At 39.6% G+C, this 16,660-nt stretch overlaps 1 protein-coding gene across 7 annotated transcripts in view; it reads right to left on the minus strand.

Annotated features, from left to right (window-relative positions):
- The window catches only part of TMEM68 (transmembrane protein 68), a 40,223-nt gene that overhangs the window by 8,330 nt on the left and 15,233 nt on the right, over positions 1-16,660 (minus strand). For 6 of the 7 annotated variants that reach the window (XM_010362548.2, XM_010362543.2, XM_030937778.1 and 3 more), the window contains 2 exons: positions 11,477-11,644; positions 6,386-6,579 (listed from right to left, as the gene is read on the minus strand). In XM_010362548.2, the coding sequence (XP_010360850.1) occupies positions 6,386-6,579; positions 11,477-11,644 (362 nt within the window). Of the gene's footprint in view, positions 1-4,939; positions 5,097-6,385; positions 6,580-11,476; positions 11,645-16,660 lie in introns of those variants that run through there. The other variant, XM_030937779.1, reaches the window with a different exon arrangement.

The raw sequence follows: 16,660 nt of genomic DNA on the forward strand, positions 1-16,660 counted from the left end.
CTGTATGCAGAAGTACAGTATACAGAGATAAGAATTTTTTTTTCTTTTTCTTTTTTTTTATTATACTTTAAGTTCTAGGGTACATGTGCATAACGTGCAGGTTTGTTACATATGTATACTTATGCCATGTTGGTGTGCTGCACCCATCAACTCGTCAGCACCCATCAATTCATCATTTATATCAGGTATAACTCCCCAATGCAATCAGAGATAAGAATTTACAATATAGTGTGTGCATCAGTAATTTCTACCAGAGCATTGAAACAGAAACACAGACTTTCCATAACCTATGATTAGCAAGATATTAATCAGCAGTAACAGCTGCAGCAAGAGCTGGTTACAAACAATCCATAGAAACAGGATATGAAGCTAGACAACCAGTTAGACCAGAAATTCTCAGAAGAGAGTATGCCTTAACCCTAAAGAGGCCTAGAAGAGCTGTGGCAAGATGAGGGTGTTTATAGCCCTATCTTATCCATATGGACAGGCGCCCCTCATGTATCCATTTATAGGCTCTCCACAAGGGTCACATTCCATTCCCAGAACTATGAACATCTGCTTTTCTGGGACAGGAATCTTGGTGATGTGAAACCTCCCTGACTGCACGTCCATTCATAGGCTCTCTGCAGGGGGAAGCACATCACGCGCTGTTGGCTCATTCTGGCAGTCCAACCTGGCATTGTCTTTATACAATCCTGCATGCAATTTTACATTTACAATAATCAGGAGCATTTCGTCTTTTATTCTGTAGCAATAGTTTCAGGGGGTCTCCCTACAATGCCCAATCTTGTCTGATCTCAGAAGCTAAGCAGGGTTGGGTCTGGTTAGTACTGGCATAGGAGAAAGAGAAAAGGTATACACATTTATTAGCATGGGAGTGTGGGGGATCACAAAGTGATTATGCAAACTTTTGAGGGCCTGTTTGATATTACGAAAACAAAATATTTTTAAAATAAAAGCACACGATTGGTTTATCAACTAAATTCAACTTGATCATTTGTAAAAATAGAAATTGGAAACACTACCCTCCAGTGGTAATATATATTTCATTGACCAATTTTCCTAACATTTCACATAAAACCTTGAAACTCAAAATAGAGATTACAATTTTAAAATGAATGTGGTAAACTGAATTGGCTTTAGTGGGCTACTGAATAGTATGCTCACTGGAGAAAAGTTGCAAGCAGGGATTCTAAGGGGAATTTTTCAGGGGGAGTTGGGGACAGAGTCTCACTCTGTGGCTCAGGCTGGATTGCAGTGGTGTGATCATGACTCACTGCAGCCTCAACCTCCCAGGTTCAAGCAATCCTCCTACCTTAGTCTCCCAAAGTGTTAGGATTATAGGCGTGAGTCACTGTACCTGGCTCCAAAGGGAAATTTATGTATATTTAAATGACAAGTTTTGGCAAGATGCTGTCATGGAATTGGTACAATTTTTTGTGAGTCTATTAAATCTAAAATACTCAACATCAATGAAAAGTAACTAGAAGACTCAACCACATAGACAAAAAGGAAAAGCACATATATTAAAGAATTTGGCTGGGTGCAGTGGCTCGTGCCTGTAATCCCAGCACTTTGGGAGACCAAGGCAGGTGGATCACTTGAGCCCAGAAGTTTGAGACCAGCCTAGGCAACATGGCAAAACCCTGTCTCTACAAAAAGATGTAAAATTATCCGGGTGTGGTGGTATGTGCCTGTAGTCTGTTACCTGGGAGGCTGAGGTGGGAGGATTGTTTAAGACCAGGAGGCAGAGGTTGCAGCGAACCACGATTACACCACTGGGCTCTAGTATGGGCAATAGAGCGAGACACCGTCTCAAAAAAAAAAAAAAAAGAATTCTCCATAATTGTTTGATGTTAGAGAATTTCTGCTAATAAGTTAATGATTTTTATTTTCCAAAAATATCAATGATTCAGTATGTTTTTTAATAATGAAGATCTTAAATACATATAAAATAATGAAGTATTGATATGTAAAGAGGTTATGCCACTGTGAATACTGAAGTAGATAAAAAATTGAAACACTTGAAAATATACATAATATACTGAATTAAATGATGCTTCAGAATAGATAAAATTTTGGTTGGGGGAATATTATATTACTTACAGTCAACCATGAGTAAATGCCTAATACCAAATTACCTGCTTAATGAGTGAGATATTTAAATAAGCTGATATCTTAAAAGTCATTCCTACTAAGCTTTGGAAAACAGTAAAATACAGTGGACTGAAGGAAAGAGACTACAGGCAAAGCCTTCATAAAACCTACTACTTCACATATAACTAATCAATCGTTTGATATCTCTCTCCTCTCACCAGAAGGAAGATGCCTAATATACTGCAGGGACATTGTTTTGTTCACTGCTGTATAGCACCTAGAACAGTGCCTGGAATCCACTAGGTGCTAAAAGAAAGTGAGACGGAGGAATTAAACAGAGACAATGCTGCTAAATGAATTAATTTGTACTCTCTGAATACAAAGTCAGAAGTAGACAGCAGCAATCTCAAAATCAGTTAGGAAAAGGGGAGAAGTTAGGTAAAGAAAAGCAGTCAGCGCTGGGCATGGTGGCTCACGCCTGTAATTCCAGCATTTTGGGAGGCCGAGGCAGGTGGATCACTTGAGGTCAAGAGTTCGAGACAAGCCTGGCCAACATGGTGAAACCCCATCTCTACTAAAAGTACAAAAATTAGCCAGGCGTGGTGGCTGGTGTCTGTAACCCCAGCTACTCGGGAGGCTGAGGCAGGAGAATCGCTTGAACCCAGGAGGCGGAGGTTGCAGTGAGCAGAGATCGCGCCATTGTGCTTCAGTCTGGGTGACAGAGCAAGACTCTGTCTCAAAAAAAATAATAAAAAAGAGCAGTCAAATGAAGAAATTAAAATTTGATAGAGTTAACTCATAAAGCTAAAACACAAGAAGATAAAGAAGATAAAATACACTGAATTATTTATACATATAAGTAAATATAGTTTATTTGCTTGTTTTTGTAGAGATGGGGCCTTGCTTTGTTGCTCAGGTTAGTCTTGAACTGGCTTCAAGGGATCCTCCTGCCTCAGCCTCCCAAAGTGCTGGGATTACAGGCATGAGCCTCCATACTTGGCCTTTAATAATAATAATAATTATTATTATTATATAATTATTATATAATTATATTATTGATTATTATCTGGAAATCACTACTAGTTTTGTAAAATAAAATTAGTTACATAAAATAAAATATTAGGATAGCTGAAATCCTAATGTTTTAAATAGTTATAAAATGTCTTTAGAGTTGAGAACCGAAAATGTCCAAGAAGAAACAGAAATATTTCAGCTCATGCATATACCATTTGCCACTTCCAACCAGTATGGCTGGATTTATATCTACTGACTGGCATGATCCCAGAATTCTGTATTGATGTATGCATTTATAAAGACTTTTCTGTTGAAATATCATTCCTTAAATAGCTACCTCTCCAGAAGCTGGACATTTCTAGAGCCCACTAAATAAAAGAAAGCTTACCCTAGCAGGCTCAGTATTCCCCACTATAGTCTGGGAATATGGTTTCTACATTGGCACTCAAGCTTTCATCCTTAAAGCCACAAGCATTACTTTACCCCAACTTGATCTTGCAATATAATTATTCATTCCTCTTATTTAAGATGGAGTCTTGCTCTGTTGTCCAGGCTGGAGTGCAGTGGCATGATCTAGGCTCATTGCAACCTCTGCCTTCTGGGTTTTTAAGTGATTCTCCTGCCTCCGCTTCCCATGTAGCTGGGATTACAGGCATGCACCACCACACCCAACTAATTTTTTTGTGTGTTGTTAGTAAAGACAGAGTTTGACCATGTTGGCCAGGCTGGTCTGGATCTCCTGACCTCAAGTCATCTGCCCGCCTCAGCCTTCATTCCTTCTTTTATGCATACTTTGTACACAAAGGAGTTGCATCAGCAACCTAGAATTCAATTGTTTACATATATAAATGTGTCTATATGTATGTGTGTAAGAGTGGGGGGAAGAGAGAGAGATTGAGAGAGAGAGAGAAAGTATGTATATATATTTTTTTGAGGCAGAGCCCTGCTGTCGCCCAGGCTGGAGCACAATGGCACAATCTTGGCTCACTGCAACCTCTGCCTCCCAAGCTCAAGTCATCCTCCAACCTCAGTTATCTGAGTAGCTAAGACCATGCCCAGCTAATTTTTGTACTCTTAGCAGAGATGGGGTTTCACCATGTTGCCCAGGCTGGTCTCGAACTCCTGGCCTCAAGTGATCCTCCTGCCTTGGCCTCCGAAAGTGCTGGGATTACAGGCATGAGCCCCCATGTCCAGCTAAGAATGTATATTTTAAAAAACTATTATTGGGGTCTTGACGTCTTAACTCTGTCACTAAAAATGTGGTAGCCATTGTACAAGTTACTTACCATGTTTAAGCCTCACGTTCTTCATGCAAAACATGGCGATAAATAATAATAACTATCTCTATCTCAAAGCTTTTTATGGATAAAGTGAGATAATTAATATAATTTTATTGAAACAAAATATTATTTTCTTTTATATCTGCTATTTATTTTACAATTAAATGGGCTAGTTTTCTCCTCAACTTATTTAGACATGAAATTAGCTAAAAGTTCTTATCAAAGTCATAAGTCTCAAGAATTCACAAAACCAGGGTGATTTGTATTATATCAAAAGTCTGTCACTTTCAAATAAACCATAATATTTTCTACCAATATTTTGTGAACTTGCCTTGACAATCAGGCTTTTTCCCCTTTAATTTCTATTACTATGTCACAATTTAAATGTGGTTAATCCTGTAACAATAGCCTTAAATTTTGTTCACAGGTTATAATTTTGTGAGGTCTATTAAGGGATTTTCCAGATGGGATACTTGTGCCACTTACAACTCTCTCTCTATATATATATTACTGAAAGGTTTCCCTCACGTATCTGGGAAGCCCCTTCAGTCTCGGATGTCAGCAGACTCACTGTGCAATGTAGTCAGGAATGGCAACAGTACCAGTTGCCTCGAGTTCTGAACTGTGTGCTCTGCTCTGCTGCTGCCTTGCTGAGTGACCAGATCCCTTCCATCCCTCCATCTCTCTGTGCCTGAGTCTCCTCATCTGCAACATTGGAATAATTATATGCGTCACCTCCTTACTGAATAGGAGTACAAGATAAAGAGTTTAAAAGTGCTATGAGATGTTAGGGTGGCACAATATTTATCAAACATATAAGATTTCTGTTTGTTTTTAAACTTATAGAAAGGTATTTCTTAAACTTTCTGAAGTTTTATATACAAATCTCAATTAAATTATTTAGATTATTTAAATTAATTATCTGGAAACTCGAAGATTAGAAAGAGTTCTTTTCTCTATATCATTTATCCCTTTCAGGTCTTCTTCCAAGCAATATGTTGTTGAAAATGTAAACTAAAGAATGAGGAATTAGAATCCCATGGCATATTTATGTGGTTTTAAATCTATTTTTGTCATCTTTATCTTAAACTTTTGAAGCAATAATTCTTTGAAAATATAAACTTGAAAACTTAACCTTATCTTTGATTAGGATTTTAGCTTTTATCATTGTTTTCATATACATTGTATTATTCTTAATTTTTGTATAACTGCGTATATCCTTTTATATTCTATATTATTCATATAGCCTAGTTTTTTGTTTTCTACGTCAGTGCTTAAGACTTTGGGAAATAAGTAAAATGTGCCATAATTCATTTTCTATACAACTAAAAAACTAAGTTACTGACAATATTCTTTAACTGGCCTGGAAAAAGAACAATACTCTATCAAACATAACTTCTTTTTCTGACAATCAAAATTAAACAGAAACCAAAGGAGAAACATTCCATAGGTAATAGATAAGTGTTTCATAGGCTAAAGTACAATATGGAGACCAAAAGGCTAGGCAATACTTTCCAAAGCCAAAATAAAAGAACAAAATGACATTCAAATTCTCCAGTCATGTTTTTTTTGTTGTTTTTTTGTTTCTGAAAGAGAGTCTCGCTGTGTCACCCAGGCTGGAGTGCAGTGGTGCGATCTCAGCTCACTGCAACCTCCACCTCCCAGGTTCAAGCAATTCTCCTGCCTCAGCCTCCCGAGTAGCTGGGATTACAGGCATGCACCACCATGCCCAGCTAATTTTTGTATTTTTAGTAGAGACGAGGTTTCACCATGTTGGCCAGGCTGGTCTCAAACTCCTGACCTCGTGGTCCGCCCGCCTCAGCCTCCCAAAGTGCTGAGATTACAGACATGAGTCACCGCACCTGGCCTATGTACTAATTTTTAAAGTATTGCAGTGAAAGTGTCTAAGTTCTTATACACTTTGGCTCATTACTTAACCATGTATTTTAAATTTGACTAAGCTTTACTTTAATAATTAATTTTATACAACTTACCACTTTTGCATCAATTGCAACCTGAGCGAAGCCTTTGCGATGACCCCATACAATGTTGTAAGTTTCATCACTAATTAGGGCTTCTCGAACTCCACCTGGTGAGATAGCTAACAAGTGGCCACTCCTCAGAATTTCAACACATTTTTCTCTTGGTCCATGTAGAGCACAAAACACATCCAGTAATAAACTAAAGCCTGTAAGAAACATGAGTATGAAGATATGACATAATTATTTCTTGTTTGATTCTTCTAAAGCAAAAATCTTCACAAACTACATGGTTTACTATTTATACTTAAATCATAACTTTTACATTTTAAAATCAACAAAAACCCAAAAGGTTAACTTAAGCTTGATATTGTTGGTTAAGTAATAGCTGCATCTTACTTATCACCTACCACTGATTACCATCTCATACTGACTACCTACTACCCTGGCTCAAATTCTTAAGTAAAACTCACAACAATCTTGACAAACAGGTATTCTTCCCCAACCTTTACAAATGGGAAAACTTGGGCTTACAGAATAATAGCTTGCTCAAAGTCACACATCTAAGAAGTGGCAGGGCAGAGACTCCAGAAATGGGATTCTGATGGGATTCAAAAATGATATCCTATCAGCAATCAGAAATCTAATCTTCCATTAACCCTATAAAAAAGAGAATCACTCAGGAGAATGTTAATCTAACTATGCTTAGCTCTGCCAAAAGTGGCAAGACCATGATCAAATCTATTTAAAATTAAAAGTTAGATAATGCTAATTCTATAATTAAATTTTTAAAATAATAGCAAACATCATTAAGAGATTTTAATAAAGTGAGAGTGCTTGACTCAAGAACAGTTAATTCCAAGTCTTAATATTTTACTGCTTTCCAAATTACAACTATTTATGGATGAAAGAAATAATCCTGTTTGTAATTAAGTATTTTAATCAAATCCCATACTGGAACTTCTGAGGACTGATGTTAGTATACATTATTCCCTGAGAATGGGAAATATAGGGATGCATTTGATGTTAAAAACTACGCAGACTCATCAGACACGATGGCTCATGCCTGTAATACCAGCACTTTGGGAGACAGAGGCAGGCAGATCACTTACAGTCAGGAGTTCAAGACCAACCTGGCCAACGTGGTGAAACCCTGTCTCTACTGAAAATACAAAAATCAGCCTGGCGTGGTGGCACGTGCCTGTAATCCAACTACTCAGGAGGCTAAGGCAAGAGAATGGCTTCAACCCAGGAGGCAGAGGTTGCAGTGAGCCAAGATCAAATCACTGCACTCCAGTCTGGGCAACAGAGCGAGACTCTCTCAAAAAAAAGTAAAAATAAAAATTTGTCACTCCACATCATATTAAATGTTCACTGATTCAACTAGATGCATTCTGATAATGAATGAATGAACAGGGGAGGATTCATACATAATAAAACATAAAATTTCTTTTTTTTTTTGGAAACAGGGTCTTGCTCTGTCACCCAGGCTGGAATGCAGAGGCACAAAAGTAGCTCACTAGAGCCTTGCTCTACTGGGCTCAAGCGATCCTCTCACTCAGCCTCCCAAGTAGATGGGACTCCAGGCACTGTGCCACCATGCCTGACTGATGTTTTTTTTCTTTAACTTTTAGTAGAGACGAGGTCTTGCTATGTTGCCCAGGCTGGTTTCAACCTTCTGAGCTCCAGCAATACTCCACTTCAGCCTCACAACGTGCTGGAATTATAGCTGTGAGCCACAGCACTCACCCTAAAATCTCTCTTGTGCTGAGAATTATGATTTTATTCCTTCAGAAAGCAAAGAAGGACTTAAGGTAAATTAGCATCAAAATATTTAAAAAATCATAAAGAGGGTAATGTTTTGAAAAAGGCAAATGTTAAAAATATTCATTTTATTATTCCTAAAAACGAAAAAAAAAAAAAAAAATAGAAGCAACCTAATGCTCCATAAGAGAAAAACAGTTAAGTAAATGTTCTAGTCATACACTAAAACTTTTTCTTATAAAACATGGTAAAAATGTTAATGCTAACATTAAATCTTAAAAAAAACCCCACAAAATTGCCTATGCGACTATAAGTAAAAAAATAAACTAAATAAAAAATGGTAACATTATGTTAAGATAGTAAAATTATAATGATGTTCTGTTTTTTAGTTTCCAAATCTACTACAGTGATCATGTTAGTTTTTTACAGAAAACATAGCCAATACTGCTTATACACAAAGTACAAATGGTTTTTTAGTGACACACAGATACCCAAAGCATTAGCTGTTATAGGCAATGAAGTAGATCATTACTTAATTCATTGTTTGGTTGTGTTTGTCTGGTTGATATGTCAGCTTTTGCTTTTATTCCACAGAACATACTATCAACTCTCTTGGCTTGTTTCTGGTGATTCAGTGACAAAAGAAAGTAAGATTTAATCTCAATGAGTTTACTCAAGAATGATATTTGTAAAACTCTAAACCATTTGGTTAATTAATCTTTTTAAAATATATATATATAAGGGTGGCCAGGCACGGTGGCTCATGCCTATAATCTCAGTACTTTAGGGAGGCCAAGGTGGGCGAATCACCTGAGGTCAGGAGTTCAAGACCAGCCTGGCCAACACGGTGAAACTCCATCTCTACTAAAAGTACAAAAATTAGCCAGGCATGGTGGCGGGAGCCTGTAATCCTAGCAACTTGGGAGGCTGAGGCAGGAGAATCACTTGAATACGAGAGGCGGAGGTTGCAGTGAGCCGAGATTGCACCATTGCACTCCAGCCTGGGCAACAAGAGTGAGATTCCTTCGCAAAATAAATAAATAAATACATACATAAACACACACACACATATACACACATACATACACATACACACACACATATGGCCAACTAGGCATGGCGGCTCATGCCTATAATCCCAGCATTTTGGGAAACCGAGGCGGGTATATTACCTGGGGTCAGGAGTTCGAGACCAACCTGGACAACATGGTAAAACCCTCTCTACTAAAAATACAAAAATTAGCCAGGTGTGGTGGCAGGCGCCTGCAATCCCAACTACTTGGGAGGCTGAGGCACGAGAACTGGTTGAACCCAGGAGGCGGAGGTTGCAGTGAGCCAAGATTGTGCCACTGCACTCTAGCCCAGGTGACAGACCAAGACTCTGTCTCAAAATAAAAAATATATATATATATACACACACACACATACACACACACACACACACACATGACCTTTATAAACAGATTTTTTTTTTTTTTTTTTTTTTGAGACGGAGTCTCGCTCTGTCCTCTAGGCTGGAGTGCAGTGGCGCAATCTTGGCTCACTGCAAGCTCCACCTCCCGGGTTCACGCCATTCTCCTGCCTCAGCCTCCAGAGTAGCTGGGACTACAGGTGCCCGCCACCGCGCCCGGCTAATTTTTTGTATTTTTAGTAGAGACGGGGTTTCACCGTGGTCTCCATTTCCTGACCTTGTGATCTACCCGCTTTGGCCTCCCAAAGTGCTGGGATTACAAAACAGATTTTTTTAAATGTGATCTTCACGGCTGGGTGCAGTGGCTCACACTTGTAATCCCAAACCTTTTGAAGGCCACAGTGGGAGGATCACTTGAGGCAAGGAATTTCAGACCAGCCTGGGCAACATAGTAAGACCCCATATCTAAATAAGTAAATATAAATAATGTAGTACTCAATCTTACTGTTATAAATTTTATCAGGCAAGTTACACATGATAAGAGACATGATATATATACTTTTTTTTTTTTTTTTTTTTTTTTTTTTTGAGACGGAGTCTCGCTCTGCCACCCAGGCTGGAGTGCAGTGGCCGGATCTCAGCTCACTGCAAGCTCCGCCTCCCGGGTTCCCGCCATTCTCCTGCCTCAGCCTCCAGAGTAGCTGGGACTGCAGGCGCCCGCCACCTCGCCCGGCTAGTTTTCTGTATTTTTAGTAGAGATGGGGTTTCACCGTGTTAGCCAGGATGGTCTCTCCTGACCTCGTGATCCGCCCGTCTCGGCCTCCCAAAGTGCTAGGATTACAGGCTTGAGCCACCGCGCCCGGCCTATATATACTCTTTAAGGTAGTATAATATTATGTGAAGACAAAAATTCATCTTTTTTTTTTTTTTTTTTGAGATGGAGTCTTACTCTGTTGCACAGGCTGGAGTGCAGTGGCACGATGTCAACTTACTGTAATCTCCACCTCCCGGGTTCAAGTGATTCTCCTGACTCAGCCTCCCGAGTAGCTGGGCCTACAGCAGGCCTATTAGCCACCATACTGGGCTAATTTTTGTATTTTTAGTAGAGACGGGGTTTCACCATGTTGGCCAGGCTGGTCTTCAACTCCTGACCTCAGGTGATCTGCCCACCTCATCCTCCCAAAGTGCTGGGATTACAGGCATGAGCCACTGTGCTCGGCCAAGACAAAATATATCATGACTTTTTATTTTTTTTAAACTAATTTTAATTTGCTATCAAACTGAGAGTTATCAAACTCTAATTATAACAAAATTAAACTCCAAAAATCAGTATTTCATGAAAAAATTCATTACATGAAAAATCAACTGAGCTCTAAATCAAAATATAAATTGGCAAAAATCACAATTTCTGTTTTTAAAGTTACAGTTCAAGATACAACTTAGAAAAATAACAAGTAAATACCTGCTTAAAAAGGAAAAAATTACTAATTGGGTAGATATTCACTATGTAGTTAATGGGTACACTAGAAGCTCAGACTTCACCACTACACAATAGATGCATTAAAAAAACTGCACTTATACCCCCTTAATATATAAAAATATATTTTTTTAAAAAGGAAAATTTAAAAACATTTTTAAAAAACATTGTTGTATACCATAAAGTACAATTTTCACTTAAAAATAAACAATTTTAAAATGTATAAAATAAAAAATGAGCTAACATTTTTGGCCAAAATGTCTTTATTTTTAGATATATTCCCTAAAAAGGATGATTAGATATTCCCATATTAGAGCTCCAAGTTTGTTACATACACCCTAAAAAGGCAAAAAGCTTTTTCAAATGACATTAGAGAGCTCAAGATAGAGATGACCACATAACTTGGTTTTGTTAATAAAACATTTTTACATTACTATCTACAGTGAAAGTTTACCTGGAATTTTAAAGACAAAGTGATCAGCTACTACTCGGCAAGTTCTGCCTTTGTGTATAAATATTTTGGCCATGAAATAGTAAAAATCTATAGGAATAGCTCCATGATAAAAAATTATAAGTGCTGGTCCATCTTCTGGTATTTTTTCCATTCCATGAACTTCATAACCTGTTCGAAAGACAAAATGCATACACTTAAAATAAATTCATTAATTCGTTTACACTAAAGGATGGTTGGTAGCTCAGCCTTTTCTCACAAGTCCACTAGTCTTCCTGGTTCTCTTCCCCTTTCCCCCTTCTTCCCTCTTTCCTCTTCTCTTTCTTTCTTGAACAAACCAGTCCTACAGCCATTAGGTGGGCTACAGAGAAGCGGACACCTGTTTGGAGAGGTGGCCTGGAGTATTGGTGCCAGACACTAAGGAGGGCACCAACACAGGTGGCGTGGAGTGGGGAGTCAGCCAGAGCAGTCATGAGGGCACCACACAGAAGACAGCCTATCACAGGGTGGGGGGGCTGCTGAGGGGGAGGAGAGGAGGCAAGGGTCACGGAAGCTTGGGGGGTCACAGCCTGAATGAAATGGGGGCATCCACAACCAGCAGCAGCCTGGCAGGAGGGGCCAGAGCCCAAAACAGGTGGCCTGGTGTGGGGCATCACAGCCTCAGCGGCTAGCCAGGGCACTGTATAAAGTGGTGGCCTGGCACAAGCAAGGAGAGGGCATCCATGAGTTGTAGGGGAAGGCAGCAATGATGGGAGATGGGTAACACCCAGGGGAACTGATCAAATGAGTCAACATAGCAAGAATAATGGGAGCCAGGTTTCACTGTGAGAGGACGGGGTTGAAAACATTTAAAAAGGAGAGTATTATTAATAAGAGAAACTCTGTAGCCAGAAGGGAACATCACTCCCACCCTACTAATGAGAAAAAGCCTGGAATACAAATCTTTTTTCTTAAGCATGTCAGAGAGCAGTGGTCATATGGCAACCAGGAGAACTGAACTTCAAAGGGTGATAAACCCCTCTAAGGAAAGATAAAAACTGAGAATGGGAGGAAGAGGCAGATGCCATAAAAGTAGGTAAGCAGTGACACATTAAAAAATACTTAAAGTCCCAGGGTGGGCTAGTATTGAATGTAGAAACTCTGGAAGCCCCAAGTAGTCACTCTCCAACTTCTCCACAGACCTCAGTGTGTGCTCACAAGAAAGATTAGAGGTGAAGCTGGAGAGTAAAGAGAGCCCCTGCTAATGGTACAGGGAACAAAAATCCCCACTTACTTCCTGGAATTTTCTCTCATAGAAGCAAAACCTGTCAGACACTGGGAAAGGGGCAGGAAACCCTTTCACTCCCTCTGAGAAAAGGGTATATGCAAAAGGCATGTAATGCTGGGAGGGGCAGAGCTCCACTCCCCTTCCCCACACACTCCTCCACCCTCACCAGCCCAGTGTCAGGTAAAAGCTCACTATTCTAGAGAAGGGGTAGAAGCAAAATATCTACCGCTGGGCAGTAGGGGTGGGTGGCAGGAAATTCTGGGGGGCCCAGAGTACTTAAGTGACATAAATCAGAGATCTACCACAGAGGCAGTGGCAGCAAACTTGTTCCCATGACAAAACCCCCAACACAAGGAGAAGGGAAGGGAACACAGAAAGCCTCACCCCTAAGCCGCAGGAATAAAGAGCCCAGTAAGATTTTAGCTAAACCTGAAAACTGAGGAGTGCTATACCTCAGCTCCTGGGGGAATGAGGGCAGGGGCATGAAGAAGGGGTGTGAGGAGTCCCCATGTACCCCCATGTGGAGTTATAAGCAAAGGTGACCTTTTCCTGGGGTCACAGGAGGGGCATGAAGAGACTCCTCCTGTGGCAAAGGCATACAGGACTGAAGGTGGAGCAGAAACAACCAAAAAATCCCTCTACTTCAGGCCCTACACTATGCACAAGATAACAGTAGGAGTCTGAAGTCTGTGCTGAATTGAAGGTAGCTGCAGCGCAGCAATAAAAGCCAAATCCAGTTCAACCACTCAGTAAATTGAATCCACCTCCAACCAACCACCAATGGCCTAACAGATTCTTAGTCATAAATACTTTTTATGAGCCAATTCTCAGTCATAAATACTATTTACCCATTGTTCTTTTACAATGGCCAGAATTGGATTAAAAAATGACGTAAAATAGCAAGAAAAAAACCCACTGTCAAGAGCTAAAACAATTAACACACCCAAATGTTGAAACTATCAGATGGAAACTATAAAATAACTATGATTAATAAGTTAAAGGGGAATGCAGTGGCTCAAGCCTGTAATCCCAACACTTTGGGAGACTGAGGTGGTAGGACTTTTGAGCCCAAGAGTTAGAGACCAGCCTGGGCAACATGGCAAGACCCATCTCTGCAAAAACATAAAAAAATTAATTGGGCATGGTGGCATGTGCCTGTAGTCTCAGTTACTTGGGAGGCTGAGGCGGGAAGATTGCCTGAGCCCAGAAGGTGAAGGCTGTAGTGAGCTATGATCATGCCACTGCACTCCAGGCTGGGTTTAGCTAAATTCACAGGTGACAGTGTGAGACCCTGACTCTAAAAATAAAAATGAATAAATAAACTTAAAGGATCTAGTGGAAAAGGTGGATACATGCGCAATCAGATTAGGAATTTCAGCGGAAAGATGGAAACTATAAAAAAATAGAGTCAAATAGGAAGGCTGTAAACTTCAATGAACTCTAAAGATTTGATGTTAGTAACATAACAACGTTAATTTTCCAATTTTAATGGGTTTACTGAGGTTAAGTATGAGAACATCCTTATTTGCAGAAGCCATCAAATAAGTTACAACTTCTCTGAGATAACATGACCTACAGTAAATTTAAAAATTAGTCATAAAATAATTCATCAATAAAAACAGAAAAAGTAGGCCAGGTGTGATGGCTTAAGCCTGTAATGCCAGTTCTTTGGGAGGCCAAGGCAGGAGGATTGCTTGAGGCTAGGAGTTCAAGATCAGCCTGGGCAAATCAGTGAAATCCCTGTCTCTACAAAAAAAAAAAAAAAAAAAAAAAAAAAAAATTTTAAGTAAATACAGGCCGGGCACAGTGGCTCATGCCTATAATACCAGCACTTTAGGAGGGTGAGGCAGGAGGACCACCTGAGGTTAGGAGTTCGAGACCAGCCTGGCCAACATGGTGAAACCCTGTCTCTACTAAAAATACAAAAATTAGCCAGGTGTGGTGGCATGCGCCTATAGTCCCAGCTACTCGGGAGGCTGAGGCACGAGAATCGCTTGAACTTGGGAAGTGGAGGTTGCAGTGAACTGAGCTCACACCACTGCACTCCAGCCTGGGACACAAGAGAGAGACTCTGTCTCAAAACTAAGTAAATATAAATAAAAATAAAAAATACATATATTTAAAACAGGAAAAATTATTAGTGACCAAATGTAAAATAAAATACCATTTACACTGTTACATATACACAGATACCACAATGCTGTAAACTTCAAGTTCATTCGCAAACATAAGACTTCATTTTTATGTATTTAAACAATTCCTTAGAAATGTCCTCATTCTATTCATGAAAAAAACAAAAATGATTTTGTACAACCTTATTACATGTGGGGGAAAAACTTTAATCATAGATTTGAACTAGATTACAAGAAAATCTCTGTCCTGTAGTAGAAGCAAGATCAGAGGCTCATGCCATCCCTGCCCCTTCCTTCCACACTGCAAGCCCTATTTTACGTCTCTGCAAACGGAAGAAAGGGTTTCAGCAGTGGGAGTAAATGACAGGATGAAAGGTGGTGGACCTGGAGAGAGGATGATATCTGGAAGCTTCCTGCTAACATACGCCCAGTTCCAGGCTGGCTGTTTGTTCTCCTCCCTTAGCTAACATTACCTGCCTGCTGTCCTCTATATGGCTACCAAGGCCAACAAATTTATTTCTTACAGCAACGCTGTACTGTTGGCAGTTAGTAGGGAATAGAAAAGATTTAAGTAAGATCCACCTATACAGAGGAAAATATCCTATGTATTTGATCACAGAAGTTGGGAAGTCAAGATATTCTAAGGAGTGAATAAAATGGTGATCATGGCACTAGCCATAAAATCCACAGTCCCTTCCCATGTCACCACTGTCAGACACACCATTACAGACACGGCCTCCACTGGTCCTGGCAAAAAGAAAAAAGTGAGCATCCAGAGATCAAGGGCAGAATCAGGATCAAAGAAAAAGGATGAAAAAGAAGGAAATCTAGAGTGGTTGTAATAGGAAAGTAAGTTCTTAGGGCCATATTCCTCCACATAGAACAGCTGTCTCTAGAAAGGCTGTCATTTGTATAGAAGACAAAACTAAAGTCCAGAATATGGAAATCTGAAAATATCAGTCTGTTTCTTTCCTTAAGTGTATTCCTGTCTGATCAGCTAAGAAATAAACATTCAAAACATAAAGACTTCAGTCTAAATTTCAGAGCAGGAAATACATTTCTAAAGTAGTTTATAAGATCTTCACAAAACAGATTAAATTAAGTATGATAACTGTGATTCTAGTATGAAATAAGCTACTCAAATGGACTTGAGAATGTTTTGAAAAATAATTTAATGATATTGCGAGATTTTATGTTTCCATATTATACAATTTCTTTCCAATTATATAATTCTAACTCAAGTAATTCAATTTATTTTAAGCTCTACAAAACAGTCACTGAGTTTGTCTGAGGATCAACTGTCCCATCAAATACATTTTCTGAGCAATAAAGAAACTCCTCTGAAGGATTCTATATAGAATATTACCAAGGTTCTCTCTGTCTTTACAGAGTATGTTTTAAAATAATAAACAATTGGGCCGGGCGCGGTGGCTCAAGCCTGTAATCCCAGCACTTTGGGAGGCCGAGACGGGTGGATCACGAGGTCAGGAGATCGAGACCATCCTGGCTAACACGGTGAAACCCCGTCTCTACTAAAAAATACTAAAAAAAACTAGCCAGCTGAGGTGGCGGGCGCCTGTAGTCCCAGCTACTCGGGAGGCTGAGGCAGGAGAATGGCGTAAACCCGGGAGGCGGAGCTTGCAGTGAGCTGAGATCCGGCCACTGCACTCCAGCCTGGGCGACAGAGCGAGACTCCATCTCAAAAAATAATAATAATAATAATAAACAATTGAACTACTCACATAATACCAAACCACCTGGTTGAAAGCAGAAAAATCCAATTAATCA

This window comes from Rhinopithecus roxellana, chromosome 9 (assembly GCF_007565055.1).
Source record: "Rhinopithecus roxellana isolate Shanxi Qingling chromosome 9, ASM756505v1, whole genome shotgun sequence".
NCBI classification, from domain to species: domain Eukaryota; kingdom Metazoa; phylum Chordata; class Mammalia; order Primates; family Cercopithecidae; genus Rhinopithecus; species Rhinopithecus roxellana.